Source organism: Antrostomus carolinensis, unplaced genomic scaffold (assembly GCF_000700745.2).
Source record: "Antrostomus carolinensis isolate BGI_N321 unplaced genomic scaffold, ASM70074v2 scaffold2335, whole genome shotgun sequence".
Lineage (NCBI taxonomy): Eukaryota > Metazoa > Chordata > Aves > Caprimulgiformes > Caprimulgidae > Antrostomus > Antrostomus carolinensis.
Genome location: NW_010314029.1, coordinates 87,334 through 110,769, shown reverse-complemented (window position 1 = coordinate 110,769; position 23,436 = coordinate 87,334). Strand labels below are relative to the sequence as shown.

Here is a 23,436-nt window from a genome sequence, read left to right as displayed (position 1 = left end):
GAAGGTGGTCAGATTTAAACTGGGTGCTGTGGTTACAAATAAAGCCAAATATGCAGTGTCAGTGCTCCAGAAAAGTGGTCAAACTTTAGATATAAGATTTGAGTAATCAAGGTGCGTGATTAGGTTCCTGAAAGCAGCCTGTGTGTCTCTCCCCCATCCGTTTCATACTTGTGTTTCTGTTCCAGTATGTGCATATACTTTTAAAATGTTCTCCTTTATCCTAGGAAGCATTGGAGTTTGGTTTTTGTGTTGTTGTTTCTTTTTTTTTCTTTCTGTTTTCTTTTCTGTCCCTTTCTTTACCAGTTAAATAGGCTAAATAGGTTAGATAGGAACAGCACTGAAATTCTATGTGGTAGAGAGCTCCCAAATTAGATAGCAACAGGCAATGATGAAATGACAGTGCTCATTTCTCTCTTTTTGGGTAGGTCTGGACTGGTGTGCCTAGAACTTCACATCTGTATGGTAGGCTGGTCTGGCAGTTCTGTGGGACTGCCATAAACAATCCATAAACCCCAGATGAAAGGTGGATTCCTCCATATGGCTGGGGAGGATATTACTCCTGGCAGTTTATGTAAATTGTTTCTATCTAGAAGTATGCTAACTCAGGTTGTAATTTTCCATGTTAAGATTGCTGGAGGCTGTGCTTTTACTTATCTGACTAGGAGGACTCAGAGCACATATGCTTGCCCTAAAGCATAGCCACTTATGCACACAGATGCAAGTTAAGGTGATGCTATTTAGTGATTGCCATCTGTCAAATGCTGTGTAATTTTTAAGTAGTATCCAGGGTTCAGCAACTGTGTCTGGATAGGAAGCCTGGCCAGCAGCCAAGCAGCCCTTCATTACCTGCCACGGAGATGCTGGAGGGTGTCAGGAGCACACCAGGAGTGCATAAAGTAGCTGAAAAACAGGCAAAAGTTTAGATTTAATTTCTGGCATCAGGATCTTTGGTTTTACATATGCCTGTAACATAATATGTGTTAAACAAAGGTGCCAGATGAGACATAGCTTATTTGTGAGAAACCTTGGGCTTTCTTAATCCTCAGTTTCTGTTCATGTGACTGGCTCTGCTTTACTGGGAAGAGGACATGTTAGATGTTTGTTGTTTGTGTAGCTATGATTTGAAATAATTATTTCCACATTATAAACCCATTGGGTATCCATCTTGATCCTCTGTACAGCAGGAGACTGACAGGACTGGATGATTTCCAGTGAGTTATGAAGAAGAGAGTTAGACAGGAGTCTGCAATTTTCAATTTTCATAAAGTGGAAGACACTCTGGTTTTCTTTTTGCTATGTTGTGGAGCAGCTCATTTTGCAGCAAGTCTTGGAGGATAAAGGAACTTCAGGGATTTCTCATCAACGTGACTCGAAACTGAACTTTGCTCTCTCAGAACTGAGAAGAAACTATTTCATTTGCCCTTCATACTAAGGTCACAGAATCACAGAATCGCCTAGATTGGAAAAGACCTTTAAGATCATAGAGTCCACCCATTAACCTCACACTGACAAGTCCCTGACTAAACCACGTTCCTAAGCACTACACCTACACAACTCAAATACCTCCAGGGATGGGGACTCCACCACTGCCCTGGGCAACCCGTTCCAATGCCTGAGAACCCTTCCAGTAAAGAAATTCTTCCTAATATCCAATCTAAACTTTCCTTGGTGCAACTTGAGGCCATTTCATCATGTCCTATCACTTGTTATTTGGTTGAACAGACCGACCCCCACCTCTCTACTCCCTCCTTTCATGCACTGTTCAACTGGGAGGTGGCAGAAGAATTGGCTTTTTCTGGGGACCAAAGACAGACTGAGCTTCTGGAGGCAAGTAGCGGTAGCATTGTCCCACTGTTGGCATCATTCTGCACTGTCCTCTGCCCCTGCCACTGCTGACTGCAAATTCCAGCCCCACTCAGACCCAGTACCAGACCTTGAAGAGCAAGCAGCACGTGCTCTCTGACATCTGGCACGTACCTACATCTTTCCCTGCTGCTCCCTAATAGGAAGAAGACGAAGTGTGTGTGATTAGGGGGCATGGCAGGGAGGAGCACAGGGCCCCCACTCCTGTGGGTAGGGAGCCCACCTGTTTGTTTGTGCTGCACCAGGCTGGCTATTTTCCCTCTTTTTCTCCTCTAGTGGAGGCAGGCCTGAGGGAGGGACCGGCATTTAATGAGAACAAAAGGATTGGCCGCATATGATGGAAATAAAGGCCACCAGAAAAAAACTGCTTTTGCTGGCTAGTTTCAGGCCTGCTGCAACTGCTGTGGATGCTTTCTAGGCTCCAAAACTGGATGCCTTCATCTTCAAGGTGGCCTTGCTGTTCCTGTGAGCAACAGCCAGTTATTGTTACACAGCTTCATCTTCTTGACTCCATTAGTTAAATTTGTTGTAAGAAAAGGCAGCATTGATGCGTTATCTTTTTTAAACTTCACTTTGAAGACTTAAGAAATCTCCTGGTAGCTGGATATGGACAATAGATGGGGCTTGTAGCAAATCAGCAGTTGTCAACAAGAGCCACTGAGATTCCTGAGGGCCAGCCTTTTCCCAATGCAGGGCTTCTCATTTGTCTCTGATACTGTAGTAAGCAGTTTTGAGAGTACTTATGTGTATTTTTAGAACCAAATGGTTTAGTTATGTTATGATTTATACAGCTCTTCCAATTTCTGTTTTGTTGTTTGTTTTTTTTTTCACATAGTTTGATTGTCCTTTATCTTCTAGTGATGGGACAGAATTTAATTTTTTAATGTATTTTTTTAGTGTTCTAGGGTCTCCATCATAAATGACAGTCTGCACAGTGGTTTTGTTATTGATACTACATTATCTGTAACTTTTGAAAAAGAGGGGATGCACAATCAGAAAATAAGTTATATTAACAATTTTATCTTTTTTTTTTTTAAAGGAATTTTAAGAGCCTGCCATCCAAGCCTGTATTGTCAAACAAGTTATTGTTCTTATTTTGTGTGATTCTGTTTTACTCCTCTTTCCCCTTAAAGGCTTCTTTAGGTCTGTGCTTTACCCTCAGAGTTTGCGTCATTGTCTAGACATTGGAGAGATGTCCCTTGCTTAACCCAAAGTGTAAAATATCTCTTAACTATTGAACCTTGGGTAAGAGAGCACAAGGGTGAAACCAGCGGTCATAAAAATACAATCAATACAAGGTATTCATCAAGTTGGATGTGATAGCAGTAGTGGCTAAGGAATGTAACCTGTACAGAAGATGGCAAAAGGGCAGGTGAATCACATTTGTGTTCCCTGTTGCCTAAACTGAAAGTTGACAGCTGGTAGATTTAAAGAACTGTAAACTGTACAAAATCTAAAACATTCATAGTTCTAAACCAAATAATTTAAAATCTCTTTACTGTTAAATGCATCTTTTAAAAGGAGAATTTTATTTCAAAGCAAAGCTTCTTCCTGTTAGTAACACTGTGATGAGTTTTACTTTCTGTAAATAACTCTTTATAGGCAACCTACTTGTCATATTTCTAAAACAAATAATTTTTTCTTTGTTTTCTATTAATAAAAGGATTCTAAAAATAAATTATTTTTTATTTTTTTTTTTTTTTAATATATCTCTTCTACTGTAGAGCCTGGCCAAGTTAACAGATGGATTCAGGAATAGCTGTTGTATTACAGATTCCCTGCAGGATCTCCAGCACAATTCTAGTTCGCTCAGCGACTCCTGTTTACCTCAACAACACTGTGATGCTTGTTCTCAGACTGACATCACTGGAGAGGTATGCATTCCTGTGCGAGGCATTTGCTGTAGAAAATAAGCTGCTTTTGTACTATAGTGATACATCATTATTTCCTGATTTAATTTAAGAGGTGTTGGCTGTAGCAGAACGAAAAATCCAAAGCAGTATTGGTGGCGAGGGAGTTGTTTGCTTATTGTTTCCAGAGTGTGTGAAAGGCACTCATGAGTGTTGGGCTTTGCAGTTCTGCTACTTGAGTGTGACACAGGGCATAGCAACGTGCTCGCAGGTCAGTGACAGGTAAAGTCAGCTCCCAGACTCAGCCAGCTCTCACATCATCGCTCTGGTGACCACAGGTTCATCTCTGAGTAACAGCTCTGGCTGAGGTGTCCATGGACCTCTTCATATTGCCACCTCTGACTTACTGGTGCTTGTAATGGTGCAGGAAGGAAGAACGCGCTTTAACCAGCTTGGAATTGCAGCAGAGACCTGATTGTGCAACAGTATGAGGTGTTAGCATTCTTTTAGTAGTGATAGATGGGGTTTTTTTTGTTTGTCTGGTTTTGTTTTTAAATCTTGTTTTTTATCATGCTTGTTGTCATTGCTCATATACATCAAAGATGTAGGGTAGACCTCTGTTCTTTTTCTCTGAGACAAGGAAAGTATTTATTAGAGTCTCAAAGTATTCTTTGTAGAAACTAACAAAACTTCTGATCTAGTCTGTCATACCTTTAAGCTCAAATATGCCTTTAAATATGGTATTTGAGAAGAATATAATTGCATTCCTTGGATATAGTTCTGTATGAATGGAACTGTGCATTCCAAATAATAAAATTTGGCTTGCACTCGCACTGTGGCAGCCTAGCTGTTCTTCAGCAATAAAACACTTGTTTCTGTGGATGAGATTGACAACAAAGCAAGAAGACAACCTGTTTGTAGTTTGTTAGTCCTGTAGTTCGGATGTTATTCCACATTTGGTTAGAAATTTTTATTGAACTATGTAACTTTTTAAGTGTAGGCTTTCATCATCCCATCTCTATTGTCTTCTTTCACTGCTGACTAGTTGCCAAGTTGGATGTCTCCAGGGGGCCTCTGCAGAAGAAGAAATCTGTGTTTTTAAGAAGATATACTCCTAAAGCATCTAAGAAAACTTGGCTAACACTAGGCTGTCTTGCAGTGTGTTAGGTAGATGATGCCTTTGGGATGTCATTTTTTGGACTGGTGGTGGATGTGGTTGTTGAATTCTGAAACAAATTACCAAAAGGAACATATCAGTGTTTCCCCATTCACAATACACATTGAATGCCATCCAAGACAAGCCAAGTATAGTCTGAAAACTCTGTTTATCAGGTATAGGTTTTTTGTTAGGAAAATAAAATTACATAATTATGTTAATTGTTTTCCTGAATTATTGGTAGGGGAATGTGAGTAAAAAAGAGTTGGATTTTTTATGCATTTGGTGATGAAGAGCGCAAAAGCAGCAGTTGGGTGAGAAATCCGGAGGTGCAGCAAAGCACTTAGAGACTTGGGTTTTAACTACTAGACTGTACGCAGACCTCTGAAGAGGAGAACTCCTGATGCCCTGAGATGGAGAGAGGTTGCTGTAGAAACTGGAACGCGTACAGTAGGAGTTGTAGCATACATCAGCATTCTGTGACTGGTTCAAGGATCGGGTGATGTTTTTGTAGTACTGTTTAAAACACATTAATGATCTAAGTGCTGGGTAACACATCACAGTACAGGGAATGTAATCTGAATTACTTCTAATTAAACCACCTATAAAATAGCTGTATCAAGTAGTAAAATATTTCATTTAAAATACTCTTTGTGTTTTAGGCTCGGATAAAGTTGAAAAGCTTTGACCATTCATCAGTGATTCTGTTTGCTAACTCTTGGTTTCCAGGATCATAATATATTGAATATATTATGAATATATTATCTTCTGTATTTTTAGTGATAAGCCAGTTTTTTTTATTTCTAAAGTCTGAAATTGTTTTTTATTGTGTTGTTACCTAAAGCATTGAGGTTTATTAATGATTCCAGTAAGTGAGACTAATTTTGCCCTTCCTTTATCGTGAGAGTGTTTCTAAATTGTCATTTTTCCTTCTCTTTTTCCCCCTCTCCTTGCTCTTCAACTCTGCAAAAGTTTGGGTTTGATGACAAAACAAGACTTGTAGATAAAGTAAGACTGAACTGGCAGTATGAAGAGGCCAAGAAAAGGTAATTAAAGATAAATTTGTTGGTTTTTATTTTAACTCTTGTGATTAAAGTTTTCAAAGTAGAACTGGAACCAGCCTGCTAGCTGAAATGTCTTTAGGAATACTAATTTGCTTACTATTGAGTGGTTTGCAGATAATAAAAACTTAGGTAAACGTAAGACTTTATAATAAGCTAATTATATTTGTTTGCAGAGATAAAGCTAAATGTCAGCACTGTTCTACACTTGTATAAATGCAAAATTGCAGCAGTTAAATTGAACCATTTTACAATTTTTCCCCTTCTTCTCAAACCTCAACATAAGCAGTCTTTAAATTTACACTTGCCAGCCTGGTCTGTCAGTATATTCAGAGCTTTCCAAAACTGTGTTCCAAGTTCAGTGCACTGAAGTTGTGAACTCTGCGTGAAGAAAGAATGCAGAACTTCCTGTGAGATAAATGAAGATGTTCAGAGCTAAACAAAAGGGTACATAAAAATAAATGTTAAGGTTGAAAAAAAAAAATGATAAAAATTAAAAAAACCCACCTTGAAATAGATTAATTCTTCACTAAGTCCTTGAATCTAATTGCTTTATCATAAGTGTTTCTTTTGTGGAGGTCAGTCTTGCAGTGTTTTTTTAATGACTTTGTAAAAGTAATCTATTCTTATTTGATACTATTATAAAAATACTACCTACTAATATAGTTTACTGGGTCCTCATTTAACCTCATTGTTTTCAAAGTATTTTCCACGTATTCAGAACAATACTGTAGGTATAGGTGATGACTTGAACGTGGTAATTTTATATACTTATGATTATTTTAATTTGTGCTGATAGAACATTCTCTTATTAAAATTGACTGACACTTGAAAGATCCTGTATAGTTAACTTTGAAAACCTTAGTTTTAAAATTTGTTTTAGTTAGGATTTTTATTTTTTCTTTGCAACTTTGTGTATTTTGCGTTTTTTTACATCTCTCAGAACAAACAAAGAGTTCAATACTATAGTCTCATTTTTTTCATGTTATGGTGACTTTTTCTTTGGGGGAAAACATACTCTTGTCATATGTCTTGGCAGGGATTGAAACCTTTATAGGCAATTCACCATTTTGTTGTTCTTGGAAAATTTACCCACATTTGGATGCAATACAGGCTTAAAAAAATTAAATTGGTGGAAGTATGTTAGAGATACATGGCTAAATATTCAGGATTTGCAGCTGGAATGAAAGTCTGCATTGTAAAATACTGCATGCCAATACCCGTGACTATTACCTATTAAAGGTTAAATAATTGGGGGAAAAAAGGAGAAAACAAAAACCCTCAGTGTCCTGTTTGGCCACAGACTTAACCCTTAGCACTTAATAGTCCAGTGCTAATTTAGGGGTTCATGACAGTTGCTGAAAGGAGGAGGATAGAATTAGTTTTACACTGTTTAGTTTAGCAGAGCCACTGGTGCTGTGAAGATTGTATTAAATGTTTTTACTTTTGTTTTCTGACATACCTTTTCTATGTTTTTTTCAAAACAATTCCTTTGTGTGCTATTTCAGGAAAAAGGAGTGGTGAGGGGTTTTTTTGGTGGTTTCTTTTTTTTTTTTTCAGTCGCAGAAGCATTTCTCAGCTGGAAATGCTGAACATTTGTTTGTGCATGGAATGCAGTATTTCTGAACATCAGAAGTGAGCCAGGGTTTGATGTTAATTAAGTGTAGAAAATCCAAGTAACTGACCTTCCAACTAGAGAATAGTGATTGCAGTAAGGGTAGGTTTGCTGTCCCGGGCTAGCAGCTCTGACAATGGTCTGTTATTTAGCAAAAGCACGTTAGTTGCTTTAAAATAGTAGCCTTATTCTGCCCAGTATGTTGTACGGAAGTAATCAGCTTTCAGCTTTTGAGTGGAACTGCACAAAGCTCATTGCCCCTACCAGTTATCTCTGTGGTTGCATTCTTCATTTATCATGCATTCCTTCCCCTTAGCTTGCTGGCATTTCTGTAGGGCTTTTGTCTCTACTAAATATCTTTGTGTTCGTTCTCCCGTGGCTGGTGAAGTATCTACTGTTACTGCACAGTGTGGGTGACGGAATGTGCTGTGATGGATTAAAATCTACAAAGTAGAAAATTAAAATGCTACAGTATGTCACAAGTGTAAAGCAGTATATTATGACTACTTGCTTGTCAAATAGGATGTGGAAACTTATAGCAAATAAGTACAACAAACAAACTGTCTTATTTCCAAGTTTTAATGAGAGACTTTTAAAATAAACGATAGGAGAAAAGTATATCTTTTCCCTTAAAGGAAAGCGGGGATAAAAGCCCACAAACTGAAAGGCAGCATGTTGCATTTTAGGTAGTCCTGTGAATCTAGCCAGAAGATCATACAGCTCTAGATACCAGCAGAATATTTGCCATATGTAGTAAAGAAGTTTTTAAAAATAAAAATATATTCTATGTATATGGTGTCTGAATGCAGTATTGCGATTTCTGAATGAACTATCATGAGGAATTCAGGAGATGAGACCCAGTGATAGTAGAAAAGTTGGCTTTTACTCCCAAAATATCTCTCCTCCCTTATAAAAGATAATTTTATTTTACTTCTCCTTCAAAATCTCTCTTAACTACTGCGTGGTTTGGCCTTTGCATAAATTAAGACATTCATGTAGCTTTTTTTCCCCCCTTCAGTTTCCCACTGGAAGGAAGTTGGATAATTTGGAATTAAATTTTTCCCATGAGTATTTCAGATGATGTGAGCTGTGGGTTCTGACATCTTCAGCACTCTGGGGAAGAAAGAGGTCCTCTCTCCTGTGTCTGATTCCGGCTCTGGGAGGAGGCATGCAAATTCTACTTTTTAACTCACCAGCTGAAGAGGGACTCAATTGCTTTTCTTCTGCTCTTTACTCTTCTCTTCCCCCCCATTATTTCTAAATAAACTGTACCTTATTTCCATGAAATTTCTTCTCTCAGATCTGTCAGTGTGGCCCTCCAGAGAAGCTGGAGGGAGGCAGGACAGTCTTTTTGAACAGGCGGCCCCAAGCTGCCTGGATAAATACCGTTTTTAGTTTCAGTTGCTATTTCAGTGAGACCACCTCTCATGAAAGCATTTGCACACTGGAAAGTGTACCCCTCGAGCACTTTTCTGAGTAGACTGTTTCATAGAAAGAGAAATCAAAAGCAAATTGTTTTTCTTTGATAACTTACAATTTTTACAGTTCAGTATAATGACTACATGAAGTATTTTAGCAAATGATCATGAAATGTGATTGCTGCAATGCTTAATATCCTGTGAAGTGTATTAATCGATAGATGAGAAATGATCACTCCAATAAGAAGCACCAAAATTTTTAACTGTGTTTTTTTTTTAAATAGTCCAATCTGATGGTAGCTGACTTTAATGAACTAATACATCCAGGTATCTTCAAACATCTTATCTAATTTGGATGAAAAAGGAGTAATTTGCTTATACCTTCTGTAAATTTGAATTCAGAGATGTTATTTTTCAGTTCAATTCTTTAAATCATACAGTGTCAGTCAACAGATCTTTTTTGCCCTGAAAAAGCCTCCTCCTCAGCTATGCTTAATATTTCCACTTCCCTTTAAGAATGTTACTTCTTTCTTTTCAGTATAATTGCTGAATAGTTACTTTGTTGCAAGCTTTTTGTCTCATTACTGAAATTAATTTTCAGTTTGGCTTTTAAAAGCACTAGCACAAGCAGAAGTGTGTCAGTACAATGTGTACTTGTACTAACAAAATACATTTTGGTTGGATATTGATAGCAACATTCCAGTACTGATGCAGTAACATAGTAAAGTATTTTCCTGTTAAAATTCATCTTCTGTAGGCAGGTTCCAAGGTGTAATTGACTAATTTCTAGTGAAATTCAGTGGATTTGCATGCTTTATTCTGCTAAACTAATCTGAAAATCTGATTTAGGAATGAAGCAATTTGCTTGATATCACATAAATATCTGGCTCAGGCATGTCAGCTAAAGCTAAATCTCCCAGTGTCGATTTTTAAACATAAAACTTTTTCTTTAGGTTATAAAGGGAGCTGAGCCATGCTCTTGAACTGTCTAAAATTTTCATTATGGCAGTTTACCTGTGAATTGCGGAAAATACTAATTCCTCTCTTCCATTGTTTTTAGCAGACTTTGCAGTTTTCCTGAAGGTGGATATCTAATTTTGTCTGCAAAATGCCAGTGGGTTCTTAAGGTTTCACGAGTGTCATAAGCCAATTTAAGACCTCCTTGTTATTGAATTGGGCTGCCAGGAAGGCTGGATATTCTACAGAGCGTACTCGTGTTGTCTGCCAAAGCCACAGTGGCACATACTTGCAGGAGCAGCCAAAGTAGACACAGTGGAGAAATTTTGTGAGCATTTGGCTGAGTTCCTCAGCTTCTTGTTCTTTCCATTTCTTTCTTCCCCTTTCTCTAGCCTTGGGGAATCTTTGGATGTAAATCATAATCCACTCTCACAAGGGTCCATAAATTCCAGAAATTACCGAGTTCTTATGGCCTTCATTATGTGTCTTCACTCCGGCAGCCACCTCCTCTGGGTACTGCACGTGGGAGAAGTTCCCTGTTACCTGAAGTGGCAGAGAACTGGGTCCCATTGTAAGCCCATTATAAGCCTAAGGAAAAGAGTAAGCTGGGTTGATTTATGTTTATCATATCTGCATATTTGTGTGATCTCAGCCACTGTTCTCCTCCAAATCATAGCCATGGAATTTTTTTTCTTTATTTTATCACCACCGGTCTTCCCATTCCACAGGTAACAAAGGCCTCAGCTGTAGAATGGTCTGATATGTCACCCAAACATCTAGGCATTTCAGTGTAGGGGAGTACTGTGACTTTTTTTTTCTTTGGAAAATTCAAAGTAAGTTCAAAGAACTTATTTAAGTTAGAAATACCAGCGCTTGTAGGTTAGGAAGTGCTAGCTATAGGAGATCCGTAATTTGTCCCTTTTACGAGCATGAGATAGGACCTTTGTATTCCTTCAGAGTATTTCCCTCCCCGAGGCACCTGTCTTGTTCATAATCTGAGTAACAGTCTAAATGTGCAGTTAACTGTAATTGTAAATCAGACTCTTTCATCTTGCAAAAAGTGATTTTTACTTTAATCTCGCTTCTCATGCTGTGTTTTAATGAATAACCTCTTCTAAAGGGAAATGTTCTCGAGCTCAGCAGTATAATTTCATTAGTGCTGGATTCAGATTGCAGTCTTGAAGATGAAGTTCTAGATGCTAACAAAATCTTTTAGGTTCCCCAGATATTTCCAATGACAGAAGGCTTGGCCTGTTTTGTCTCAAGGGTCTGTATAGATATATAACAATTCAGACACGCTGTAAATTCTGAAAATACATGCTTTTTTGCCCCCATAATGTAGTTTTTGTAATAAACTACTGGCTGTACTGATCTTCCCTCATGCTATGTCTGCATTATCTTGGGCTAGGCATCATTCTAGCTACATTAGTGTGGCCATTTCAGGGCAAGTTTGCCATTTCAAATCAGTGTTTACTTCAGATCACCAGGTTAAACCTTTGTCATCCTATCTGTGCCCCTCCTGCTTTTCTGCTTAACAGGAACTGTTATAGTCATCTCCATTTGAAATTTTTAAATACTGAAATAAGCAGCAAGTGGGTCTGCCTACCTAGGGAAACCAGTCATTTGATACCACCTACACCAGCGTGGAATGCAAGCTCCTCAGCACTTGTTATGCAAGGATGGGAATGGGCAAAATGCCTGGAATGTTGATGGCTCAACATTAACTGTTTTTTCCCCTGGAATATGTTAAATTGCTATATTAGTAGGGACCTCAGTATCTGGCAAACGTCGTCTTTCACAGTGACTACTTAAGAAGTAACATTTTTTTTTAAATATCCAATAGGAAGGAAAAAATGTTTGAAAAACAAAGGCTTCACAAAGGATCCTAAATATTATTTTTTCCTTTAAATTGCAGTCTATGTCAAGTCATTGGTTTATTTAAGTGAATGCTTAAGGTAGGTGAATATATGCACTAGGTCTGAAAATGCAAAACAGCCACTTTTTTGTGAGTTACTGGCAGTGAGAATGGCTGATGTAGTGTAGGTATAGAGTCTGTCATGCATAAGCACAGTGAAATTCCTTATTTATGCATTTATTGCATTTGGGAAGAAAAACTCGTGTTGGGAGAATTATGGAACATGCTTAAGAGGATTTTTTATTATGTCTTTAGCAGAACTGAACGGGACTCCTCAGATACTTTTCTTAGGTTTGAGTGAGTGAGACTGTAAAAACCTTGGGGATGTTTTCTAGCCAAGAAGATAAATTTTTAAAAGTTTATCACTGGTAGGTTTTTGGAACAACTTGCCATATGCTGGGAGTCCTCAGTGGAAAGCAAGCAGCAAAATTCCCTGAAAACCTCAGTTCATTTGCAGGAAATACAGGTTGCAGAAAACAGGCTTACTGGTGCTGTAGTTCCCCTCCTAACAGATTCCTGTGTTATGTCGTGTTTTGCAAGTGCTTTTTCTTTGCTTAAAGGAAAAACATAGAGACAGGAATAGCTAGCTGAAATGCTAAGACTGTCAAGGGAATCAAAGTAAATGCCTGTTCAGATTTTGGAACTCTTCAGAGATACAAACTTTGTCTGCAGCAGTACTTTTCCCTTTAATAACAGTATAATTAAGTTACTGTATGACAACTTCCTACTTTCAAGGCATCATCATAACAGAAATTGAGAGGAAAAAACAAACTTTAAACTGAAATGTCATACACGAAGGGAGTTAGTTACGTGCTCTCAGCAAGCTCAGGAGTCTGAATTAAAACCTCTTCTATTAAGGGTGGTGTTTTACTCTACAGGCAAGCTGATTCTTTGGTTAACTGGCTCTGAAAGGGGGGATCCCACCTTCCCCTCTTGCCTGCTGGTACTTCTCTCTTCCTTGTTGCCTGTGTTAGCATTTATTTGCTCCTGTGGTCGGCTTCTTAACCAGCTCACCCTGCATTAGAAAAATAGTTAGCAAAACAATAGTGAGTGTTAAAATGAAGGAGACAATCAGTCCTTCAGCTTTCTTCTAAAACAACCCAGAGACTTCACCAAACACAGCTCACCTTCTTTCATCCGCAAGCTGTGTAAGAGCTTATGAACATGGTCACTCAAATACATTGCCAGGGCTCCTCTGATTGCACACGTGCTTGCCAAGCTATGATTATATATATATATATATATATATATATGTATCTATCCAATTGTAGCTGAATTCTGCAATTCTCTTGAAAGGACCTTGAGTTCCCGTTTGTTTCATTTGGCACCAAACACTTGAAAAATCAGGCTGTAGAGGCCTTCAGGAGTGTTTACTGAATCTTTAACAGCGTAGCAACCTGGGTAGGAGAGACGAGGGGTCCTGACTCTGCTCGCTCTTCCTGCCCCTGACGTTTTGTTGATGGGTCGAGGTGTTCTTCAGGCAGCTGCATCTGGAATTCATGCACAATAGCTGGGGCATGAAATATGTAGACTATACGTATCAATTCACAGTGGTGCTTTCAGTAGCTGTTAGCAGGAAGTTGGTTATTAATTGCAAGGAGGAGGAAATGGTATTGAAGAGCTTGATAAACTATTGCACTTTAGACTAAAATGTAACATAATACCCAAGGTCTTTACTTGCTATAAATTAAACCTAAGGACGGGGAGAAATCTATTTGACAAAATTGACAGTAAAATTCCTATTCTTATATGAATGCTATCATTGGGAAGTGATTTATATTGATATTTTATTTCCCTTCCCCTGATAATAAGATGGCCAAATACTTTCCAGATGTCGGTCTGAAATAAACATTGCATGAGGTTTTGTTTTCAGATGGAGAAAACTTAACCTTTGTCACGTCTATGCCTTTTCTTTTATTCTTAAACACTTTATCACACTGTGGATCTTCTGTTTGTTTGTTATGTGCCTTTACTTTGCTTTGTTTGTTATTATGTTTTCTTTCTTACCAGATATTTTGAAAAAAAGATTACTTTAAAAATCTAACTTACCAAAAGAAGGAATGCATATCCCGCTTTTATGGCTGGCTTTACATATGGTTTTATTTATTTATTTATTTACTTATTTATTTATAGGGAGATCATCTTTTACAGTGCACTTAACTTTGAATGCTACCATTTCAGAATGAAGATGAAACTGAGCTGTGCTGTTGCATAACTGTTTTACAGTTCTTTAGTTTCAAATGTTCAAAAATTAGAAAACTAGATTTTCTCTTACTTTTTGTTTTAACTGTAACATTCTGAAGTGCCTAAATTGACCATTGTAAGACAAGCATAAATACCTAACAGGAAAAGAAGGTTCTCCCTGTTATGCTTATATATATTTTGTTTTTGCCAAAAGAAACATTTGTGAAATTTCTAGCTTTAGGGTTCTTTGTAATATTTATAAGAGTTCAAAATTTGTTTTTAGCAGAACATTTTCTTAAAATGTCAACTGTGGAATTATTCTTACAACTGTTGTTTTGTGTAGTGGCTCAGCATACTGAGCTAGAGGAAAGTACTTTTGGCTATAAAGCCTAGTACAGAAAAATCAAGTTAGCTTACTTAATTGCTTGATTTGATGATCTAAAGCCACCTGTATTTTGTAACCAGTCAATCTTTTTTCCAGACCTATGTTTTTGTTTTACTGACAGCTTATTTATTCTTAAAATTTTGTTGTTGGTCAGGACTGCCTAATATTTTCAACACCTTGAGCCACCTCTCTGCTGAGGTGGGACATGAATGTATGGACCTATTGTCACTAGATAAGCACCTTTCCTTCATCCCCTTCAACTTCTGACTCTGCTTTTGAAATCCCAAGTTAAGGAGCTGATAGTGGAAGAATGAGGAACGAAAGGATGTTCAACAACATCAGCTGTACAGGCAGCAAACTCAGGAGCTCTAAAATATGAATTGATTTATTGCAAAATGAGAAAGCTGTGAAAAAAGATATTGTCCATGAGATAGATAAATGCTCTGTAGTTCTTATATAGCTACACACTTAGAAGCTCTTACAGTTCTTTAGTGTTTTAAAAATACACAAAATGAACAAACAGAAGCACTCCAAAAAACAGAAACAAATAATCCTTCCAAACTTCTCTAAATTTTCTTGTGTCAAAATTAAGAAGAAAAAGTCACAAAAGCCAACAGGCTTCACCTTTTGGTATTTTTCGTCTTAATTGTCTTCTTTGTCTCTTCTAAGTTTTGAAATATGTTTACTCTCTTTTGAAGAGTTTCGAATATACAACAGCAGCTGGCCTTGCTAGACAATGAGTCTTGGCCAGGAATGGCTGAAGCAGACAGAGACCGTCTTCAGCTCATCAAAGAGAAGGAGGCTCTTCTTCAGGAGCTGCAGCTCATCAGTCAGCAGAGACGATCCCCAGAAGACATTGCACGTTTGGAGGAAGAAAAAAGACGCTTGGAGGATGAAATTCAGCGGGCTCGAGCAACGTCTGCTCATGGGGCCACTGAAAGGTATGGGAACTTAAATCTTTTTCTTATCTACTGTAAGATCCATATAGGTAGTTTCAAAAGGAAGAGCAAGGAATTTCCCTGTGATTAAGAAACAACAAAAAAAAAGTTACTAGAGTAATTTGCTTTCAAAAAAGGAAGATACTGCTTCTGACTGCCATTATTTAATTCTGTCTTGAAGTTTTCTGAAGGAGTTAGAGAGTTAGTTCTACTTTCCTTCATCTAAAAAGTCTGAATAGGAAGAAGAGATCAGAATAGAGTCACAGAAGATGCTTGGAGAAAGTCTGAGTGATATTGTTGGATAATAGAGACCTGAATAACTCGGCCTCGGTAGTGAAAGATTTTTCTGTTATTTTTCAGTGGAGTAATAATCATCTCCAAAAACTTCAGAACAAAGATACTTTCCTATATTTGGCTTTTGCCTTATAACAGGAAAGTTAAATAATTAAGGTTGTTTTGGTTTTTGTTTTTTTTTTTTACTTAATTAAGACACTTAAAATATTTGTAAGTGCCTTCCATTTACAAATTTTGAGAACTTAATTTCCTTGGAAAGGCTTACTTGAGACAGTACATTCAGGCAATAACTAGAAAATTCACAGCCAAGCTGCAGTTCAATGTTATATATTTTACAGTTTTTGCAATGTTGTTACATTGGCTTTCCAGCTTAAACTGACAGAAAAGGGAGTTCACTTGACACTGCAGTGTAGTAAGTTTTATTTGTTGTTTTTGGTCTCTCATGTTAGGTAGTGCATACTATGTTGGCAAGAAGGCCAAGCTATTTTTCCATGTAGTTCATGCTGTGGAAACCAGCGTTCCAGTATGATACTTGATATTTCAAATGCTAGCAAAAAGTTGAGTAGAAGTTAGAATAATATTGAAGGGCACTCTATTTTTGTATAGCAAATTGTAGGAAAGTTTAACTATTAGTAGCCTTAACTTACTTGTTTGTTTTAGGCTCAGGAATAACCAAAACCATTCCCAGTTCTGCTTTTCTGTTTCCATTTTCTCCTAATTGTGAAATACAATGAAGTTTTCTCTTTAAATAATTACCAGTTCTGTTCTGTTACTGAGTTTTAAAGGCACCAAGTTACATGCGGATCAGAACTAACTTAAAATCTGTATGACAGGTTTTTTTCTTTGTTTGTTTTTGTTTTGTTTTAAGATTGGCTGGCAGACTTAGTTGGAGGCATCTCTTGCCCTGTAGCGCAGGTACCTACCTTACGACATTGATTACTGTGGAGTGTAGGTTCCTAAGTTTGTTTTGTATCATACATGGTGTAAATACTCCTCCTTTCTCCTGCAAGCTTTTGAATCAGTTAAGTTTCTTGCATCAATTTGTCGTTTCTTTTGGTTTCTGCATGCAGTGCCTTTATCATGTAAGTTTACAGAGCTGAGCTGCAGCCTTCATTGCACCACTTGGTTAACCTGGTCCGGGGTCCACAGAAGCAGGAGAAAAGCTTCAGCCTTGCACACACTTGAGCGCTCAGCTTCTGCGGTGTGGTTGCAATGAAAGGAGCCTCCCCAGAGGGCGGTGGGGTTGCTGGAGCATAGCGCTGCGGCCCCTTGCCAGCATATGAATTGCTGAAGTTGGAGACCAAAGAAGTTGAGAGATTTGTTTTGCTGCTAACAAAGACATATTTTTTCATATCTTAACCATCCAAAGTTTATTGAAACTAATGCTGCCATTTTGTTTTATCCAGAAGGACTCCCTTTTTGTCCACCCCCCACCTCCCTCAATCCTGCCTGAATTCTAACAGCTGTCTTTGCAGTTGAGAAAGATCTGAAGCACTCAAATAAGTTTAATCTGCTTTCTCCAAACTGTCTGTCAGAATCCCAATTTCCAGCCAACTTGTGAATGCAGGGCTGGATCAGTAACTTTCCTGGACATACGAATTTACAACACAAAACAGAGTACCACCCTGATTTTATTTTGAATTTCAGTGATTTGGCTTAGAAAAACAAAACATCAGGAATACTTACAATTCTGGATTCAGGAAAAGAATAAATGTGATATGAATAGATAAAATCTATTCTTTGAAGTTTTAACAAGTTAAATTCTGTATTTTGAGATTATCTTACAAGTGTATGAGACTGACAGCATTATAGGTATGCTCCATTGGTGTCATGGCAGCGGTACTGAGTAATTCAGCTGCTTGTTATTAGAATGGGCAAAAAATACGTTGAAGTGAGAGATTTTTGTCATAGCTTAGTATTCAAATCACTGTATCACATGCTTAAATATAAAGATATGTAAATGTACTGGAAACATTTAGAATTAGAGCTTAAAGTTCAGTTTTATGGTTACTGCATAACGGAAGTCCTGCAAAACTTGTCTTTTTATGTTTGAAAGTGACACTAATTAGCTTGGATAATAGGGCTGTTTGGAATATTTTTTTCCTGCCAAAGTGACGAACGTCATAGTAGTTCTCTGTATTTCACTGGCACAATCAGGTTGGTGCAAGGGGAAAATATTCTTTGAGAGTCTGGTGTGTTTATCTAGTACTTCTTATGACTTTGCCAATTGCTGTAATGTATTTTCAACATAATGACTCTTAAATTGTGCCTCAATTACTTTTCTTATCTGGGAATTCTGCTGGAGTCTTGGTTCTTGTGTTCTTACTGGAATTTCCATCACTGCATATGAGCTGCATAAATTAAAACTTTTCATTAAACGGTGAAACTTCTTTTTATATTCCAAACTGCAGTGCAGTGATATTTTTCTGTACTTGGAAAACTCCTAGCACTTCTTGAACACTACTGTAATGAAGAAAAATAGTAATATGTGTCTGTTTAATTATAGGATACTGTTACAGGAAAAGAGAAATTGTTTGCTTATGCAACTAGAAGAAGCTACGCGTTTAACCTCATATTTACACTCCCAGTTAAAAAGGTGAGCTATGTAAAACCAACAGGTTTTGAAGTTTAACTGCAGCAGAAAAGAGTATTAATAATCTATAAAATTTACCTTTTAATACTTCTGTGTATGTGTGCCAAGTAAATTTATTTTTTACTGACTTTATAAAGTTTGGTCTAGGGCATGTGATTATTTGGATGGGAGTTTTATAAATAGCATTAGTGATGGCCATTTGGGCTAGATTATTTTGTGTATTTGGGAACTTTATATGTTATCTTATTTTCTGAAAAGAAGACAAGTACTTAAACCCCATTGTAATATTATCACAGTTTTACTAATAGGAGGATAATGTTCTTCTAAATTCTGTGAGGTTTAATATCCTGATACCTTCTCCAAAGGAGGGGTTTTGATCCCTGGTGAGATGACAAAATTTTACCATTTAAATACGAGAGTGTGCTGAGACCCACACAGAAGCCCAGAATGTTTTGCATATTCACACTCGAAGCTGCCTTTTTAGATGCAGCTCTTGGGGATTCCTCAGCTCAACACCACACCACCATCAAAAGCTCAGTTCCTACTGTGTGTCTCACTTCATCTCTCCGTCACTTATATTCTTCTCTCCATAACTGTCTGAGAGTGGTAAGAGGAACTGGGAGAGGTTTCATTTTAAGGTCTTTTTTTATTTTGCACTGGAAAAACTTGTGAGGGTGAGGCTTACATGGCAGTTTGTTAGGACTTTCCAAATCCCTTCTCACTTCTTCTCCCCGATATGTTTATGACCCATCATTAAGGTAAATTCAAACTGGATCATGGTAATCTACCCTTCCTGGCTTTACACTGAGTCCACTGATCCAGGTCCTGCTCTGACCTCTTTTCTGCCAAACTATGCTTGAGCGTTGGAGGAAAGAGTAGACTCATCTTGTTGGACTGTTTGTCTTCAGGCGTGTGGTCCTGATTTGGTTGCCACTTGCGCTGTTCCAGCCATGGTTGTGCTTTTGAGGCCAGGGCAAGAGACACAAGCTGGACTTTAAACTGCCAAATCATCTCTCTGTGTCACTGTACTGAATACATGTAAAATTGCTTGTGTAATCTGGGTCGGTGTTTTATGTCTGTGCTGGGGTTTCTGATTTTATTTGAAAGGGCCTTTTTTGTTTTCCCTTTCTTTGCCTGCTGTAGTCTGTCAGCTAGCACGCTCACGATGTCCTCTGGCAGCAGCAGGGGATCCCTGGCCTCCAGTCGAGGATCCTTGGCCTCCAGCAGAGGCTCCCTCAGCTCGGTCAGCTTTACGGACATCTATGGCCTTCCGCAGTACGACAAATCAGACAGCGCTACAGACTATGGGCAGCACTTACGCTTCGACATCATTCCCTTCGAGTCTCTGACCAAGGATGTGCCGTACGCTGAACCCATTGGACACTCCAATTTCAATAAGCAGCGGAGGTCTCTGGATACCCCACAGTCCCTGGCATCCCTGTCATCACGATCCTCCTTGTCATCGTTGTCCCCTCCAAGCTCGCCTCTGGACACCCCGTTTCTCTCTGCATCTCGAGATTCTCCCTTGGCTCAGATGTCCGAAGGTTTTGAGGAGATGGCAAACATAGGAGCCCTGGAGATGCTCAGAGCTCAGACCACAGTGTTGGGTGACGATGATACACAAGGAACAAGCTCATCTCAAACGTCCACTTATCCTGTGGACAGTGAAGGGCTACGAGAAATGGGACCACAGCTGACTGCTGTCCAAACTGGTGGAGGTGAGTTTCTGGACATTATTATTTTGTCACATTGTCATAGAAAATGTCACACAGACCTAAGCATACTGGCACAGTAGAGCTTGTTCCTCAGTTTGGCTTTTTTTACTTCCGTCAGTTCAAAATTACATGGTAGATGTTAACTGTTAAAAAAACCCAACCAACCAACCAATCAGAAAAACCCCAAACTTTAGATGTAAGGCAAAGAGGTGAAAGAGTAGAGAAATTCTTGAAAATAGATCTTAAAATAGTGGTGAATTTGGTGGAAGAAAGGGAATGTAATATGGACTTTGTTTGGAGTGTAGCGCATCAAGGAATAAATATGTTGAACTTGGACTGGGGGTTAGTAAAAACCGTGCGTGGTTTAGTTATGTCTGAGGCCCCCAGTTGTGCCCATATTGCCATTATTCTAATTTAAAACCATACAAATGCTGAGGAGATAGGAAGGAAAGCCCCAGAAATAAAACCAGGTACGAGGTGATGCTGCCAGCATTGCTTGAAGGCCGGCTGACTCCGTGCTGAATTCATATGCAGCCCAGACCAGGTTCCCACATCCGAGTTCTGCGACGGAGCAGAAGTCACAGTGGCACGGCAGTGTTGAGTGTGTGGTGTGCTGTGCTCATGAGGAGAGCGCTTTGTCAGCCAAGGAGCACGTTTTGTTGGGAGTGTGTGAGGAGTTAAGCATCCACTTGGGTGGTTGTCTCAGAGAACCTGTGGTTGCAGAGCAGCGATGTGTGCAGTTACCACAACACACGTCCTTTAGAGTTTTCTTTTCCTACTTGACTGTGAAATTGATGGACTTGCTTTAGCTTGCATTGAGGGAAGCTTCTGAGGCACTACAGGTGAGAAACATAAATTACAGAGATCAAAAGAGGAAACAGCAACCTTTCTAAAAAACAAAACATTTAAAAGCCTGAACATACAGGCACGTGAGAAATTTCTTTTCCTGTTTTAATCAATCAAACGAACTGCTGTTAAAATGAAAAATATTGTTCCTTCATTATGACTTTTTTTGTGTTGTCTTGTTTGTATTGCTAATAAAACCATACCAGTCAAAGAACAGGTTTTAGAGAATATTTTAATATTAAAGATTGTAATTCCCATCCCATTTTTATATCCAGAATTCTGTGTTAGCAATTGCGTAGGATTTTGCATTCAGGACTTAACAACATCAGAAGTAATTTGAAATATAACCAGAGAATGTATCATATTATCCTACCAAAATCTTTTTTGTCAAGTGATAATGAGAAGGAACACTGACAGTATCTAAGGAAAAGCTTTCAGCTTTTTTATTTTTAAAAAGAAAATGTCACCACTATGCTGAAAAGCCTATACTGTTCAAATAGGATTTGAGTCTAGACTCACCTGCTTTCCTGAATGCAGCTGGGATTACCAGCAGATACTGCTGCAGAAATTACATTTACTAGATGTAAACATTTCTAGTGCCCATATTGCAGCATTCAGACTGCAATAAACAGAATTCCAGAGAGCAGCGTGTGAGCTTGTGCTTAAATTCATGCTATGAAGAGACTTCCTGAGGCTTTCTTTAAACCTCAGATCAGACCACAGCATGTCTTCACCCATTGTGGTAAGTGAAACTATGTTGGTAGTTCATTTATAGCTCATACATGTTTCCTAGAAGTGAAGGCCTGGTCTGAGGGCCTAGGGAGCAATAGGGTGAGGGTCAAGTTCCTACTTGGATTTTCCTTTTTCTCCTTCTCTGTCATGTTTCTACACATTTCACATCTCTCTGAAAACCTCTGGCAAGAACATGCCTGTGCTACCAGTTGTCAGTGCCGCAATGTCCAGCTCAAGCTGCTAGTCCAGGGGTTACAGCTTTTCTCTGTGTACATCAGAGTGCTTTTTGTTGCTTTTTGGGGAAGAATATATGGTTAAAAGGTAGCCAGGCTGTCTTTTTTGAGAATTTTTTTTTCCCAAAATATTTGCATTTGCAAACAATTGCTTAATAAGAATTTGTTTAACCTTTCTGATTTTTGGCTGGAGTCATGACTACTTTGAGCTCTACACTTACTAGCTGGTGGGTTTGCAATTGTAACGCAGTTGTTTGCAAGCAGCAGTTGGAAGTTTTGAAATTATTTTGGTATTGTATGCTTTTTTTTGACAAATTAGATGGAGCATCAAGCTCATACACTTTGGGAACCCCGAGATGTTGGAAGGTTTTGGTTTTGACTAGGGTACTATGCAGTGTGCTTTGCTGCTGCCACCCAATGGTCTGGTCACATAATGCGACGCTGGAAAACCGGTGTCAGCTCAGGCAAATCTTTTGCCTGTTCCTTCACTAGACAAAACATGAGGTAATTTCTTCAGATTCTAGTAGCTGGGAAGGTTAACACTGAAAAAACTGCACACACTTCTCACTGAAGCAGCACTTAAGCAAGTTCAAGTAATTCTTCAGGAGCTGCAATTTTGCTGTTCAGTTGCTAATCCACTGTTTTCTTGTGCTGCATCTGTTTCAGGGGCGTATTGTGAAATATGTCAGCACTTGTGAATGGAGGGAATATTCCTGAAGTTGTCAGTCATATTTATGAACCTGAGAGTGGGAGGAAACATGTTAATAGAATATTGGGCTTTAGTATCTTCACTATCTCTTCTTCTCTATCCTAAAAATAATCTTTCACGTGCTAAGTTTCCTTTGATGCCTGAATGATCTCTTGTTTGCAAAATATTGTCATAGGTATAAAAGATGATTTATTGTGTGCTTTTCATTTTGTCTTGTTTCTCATGTGGCACAACAGAAAAATTCACTGTAAGTGGACCTGAAATTACTTATTTTGCTGTTTTTGCCTGTAATTCCCAGTGTGTTTTTCTGTGTGAAGTGTTGGTTGAGTTTTTTTGTTGTTGTTGTTCGGGTTTCTTTTTTTTTTTAGTTGCATGTGAAGAAAAAGGAGATTTTGCTCTATTTGGTTTTGTTTGATATTGTGTTGTATCTGTTTGATCGTTATAGAATACTTATTTTTTTGCTATGTCAACTAAACAATACATTCGTGGCTGTAGTTAAATTCCTGGAAAAAGTGTTCTGTGAGCTTCAGCTTTATTATATCATAGTATTGCCTGACAGCATCATGCTAGGTAAGGTCTGTTTGTTGTTGCTGATCTAGTTTTCATTAGTGTTTGGCTCTTTTATTAGTGCATTTTGAGGTGACATGTGGTATTTGTAAGCTTGTGAAACATGCTTTAGATTTATTTGTGTTTTTTTAGCTAATGAAACCTTAGCTGCCAAAATTTCCTTTGAAGTTCACTTTTTCAGCTAATGACATCTGAGCCTGTTGTTTTAATCAGGGCTGCCTGATTTTTATCAAGCTTTGGCACCCATTAGTTCTGGAAATTTGTAGGTATTGTTCACTGATTTTGTTATTTAAATAAGAAAATGAGTAGTAATTGTCTTAGAAGCTTTATTTTTAAACAATTCCTTAGCTTCCAGCATTGAAAGGTCTGTAACCTGTGCTAAACCTTGTTCTGTTTAAACCAAAA

The 23,436-nt window shown here is 38.2% G+C and overlaps 1 protein-coding gene across 1 annotated transcript in view; it reads left to right on the top strand.

Annotated features, from left to right (window-relative positions):
• WWC3 (WWC family member 3) overlaps positions 1–23,436 on the top strand; it is a 63,455-nt gene that overhangs the window by 19,176 nt on the left and 20,843 nt on the right. The window contains exons 6-10 of the mRNA XM_010167474.2: positions 3,588–3,737; positions 5,842–5,915; positions 15,103–15,345; positions 18,143–18,232; positions 19,373–19,947. Coding sequence (XP_010165776.1) covers positions 3,588–3,737; positions 5,842–5,915; positions 15,103–15,345; positions 18,143–18,232; positions 19,373–19,947 — 1,132 coding nt within the window. The remainder of the gene's footprint in view (positions 1–3,587; positions 3,738–5,841; positions 5,916–15,102; positions 15,346–18,142; positions 18,233–19,372; positions 19,948–23,436) is intronic.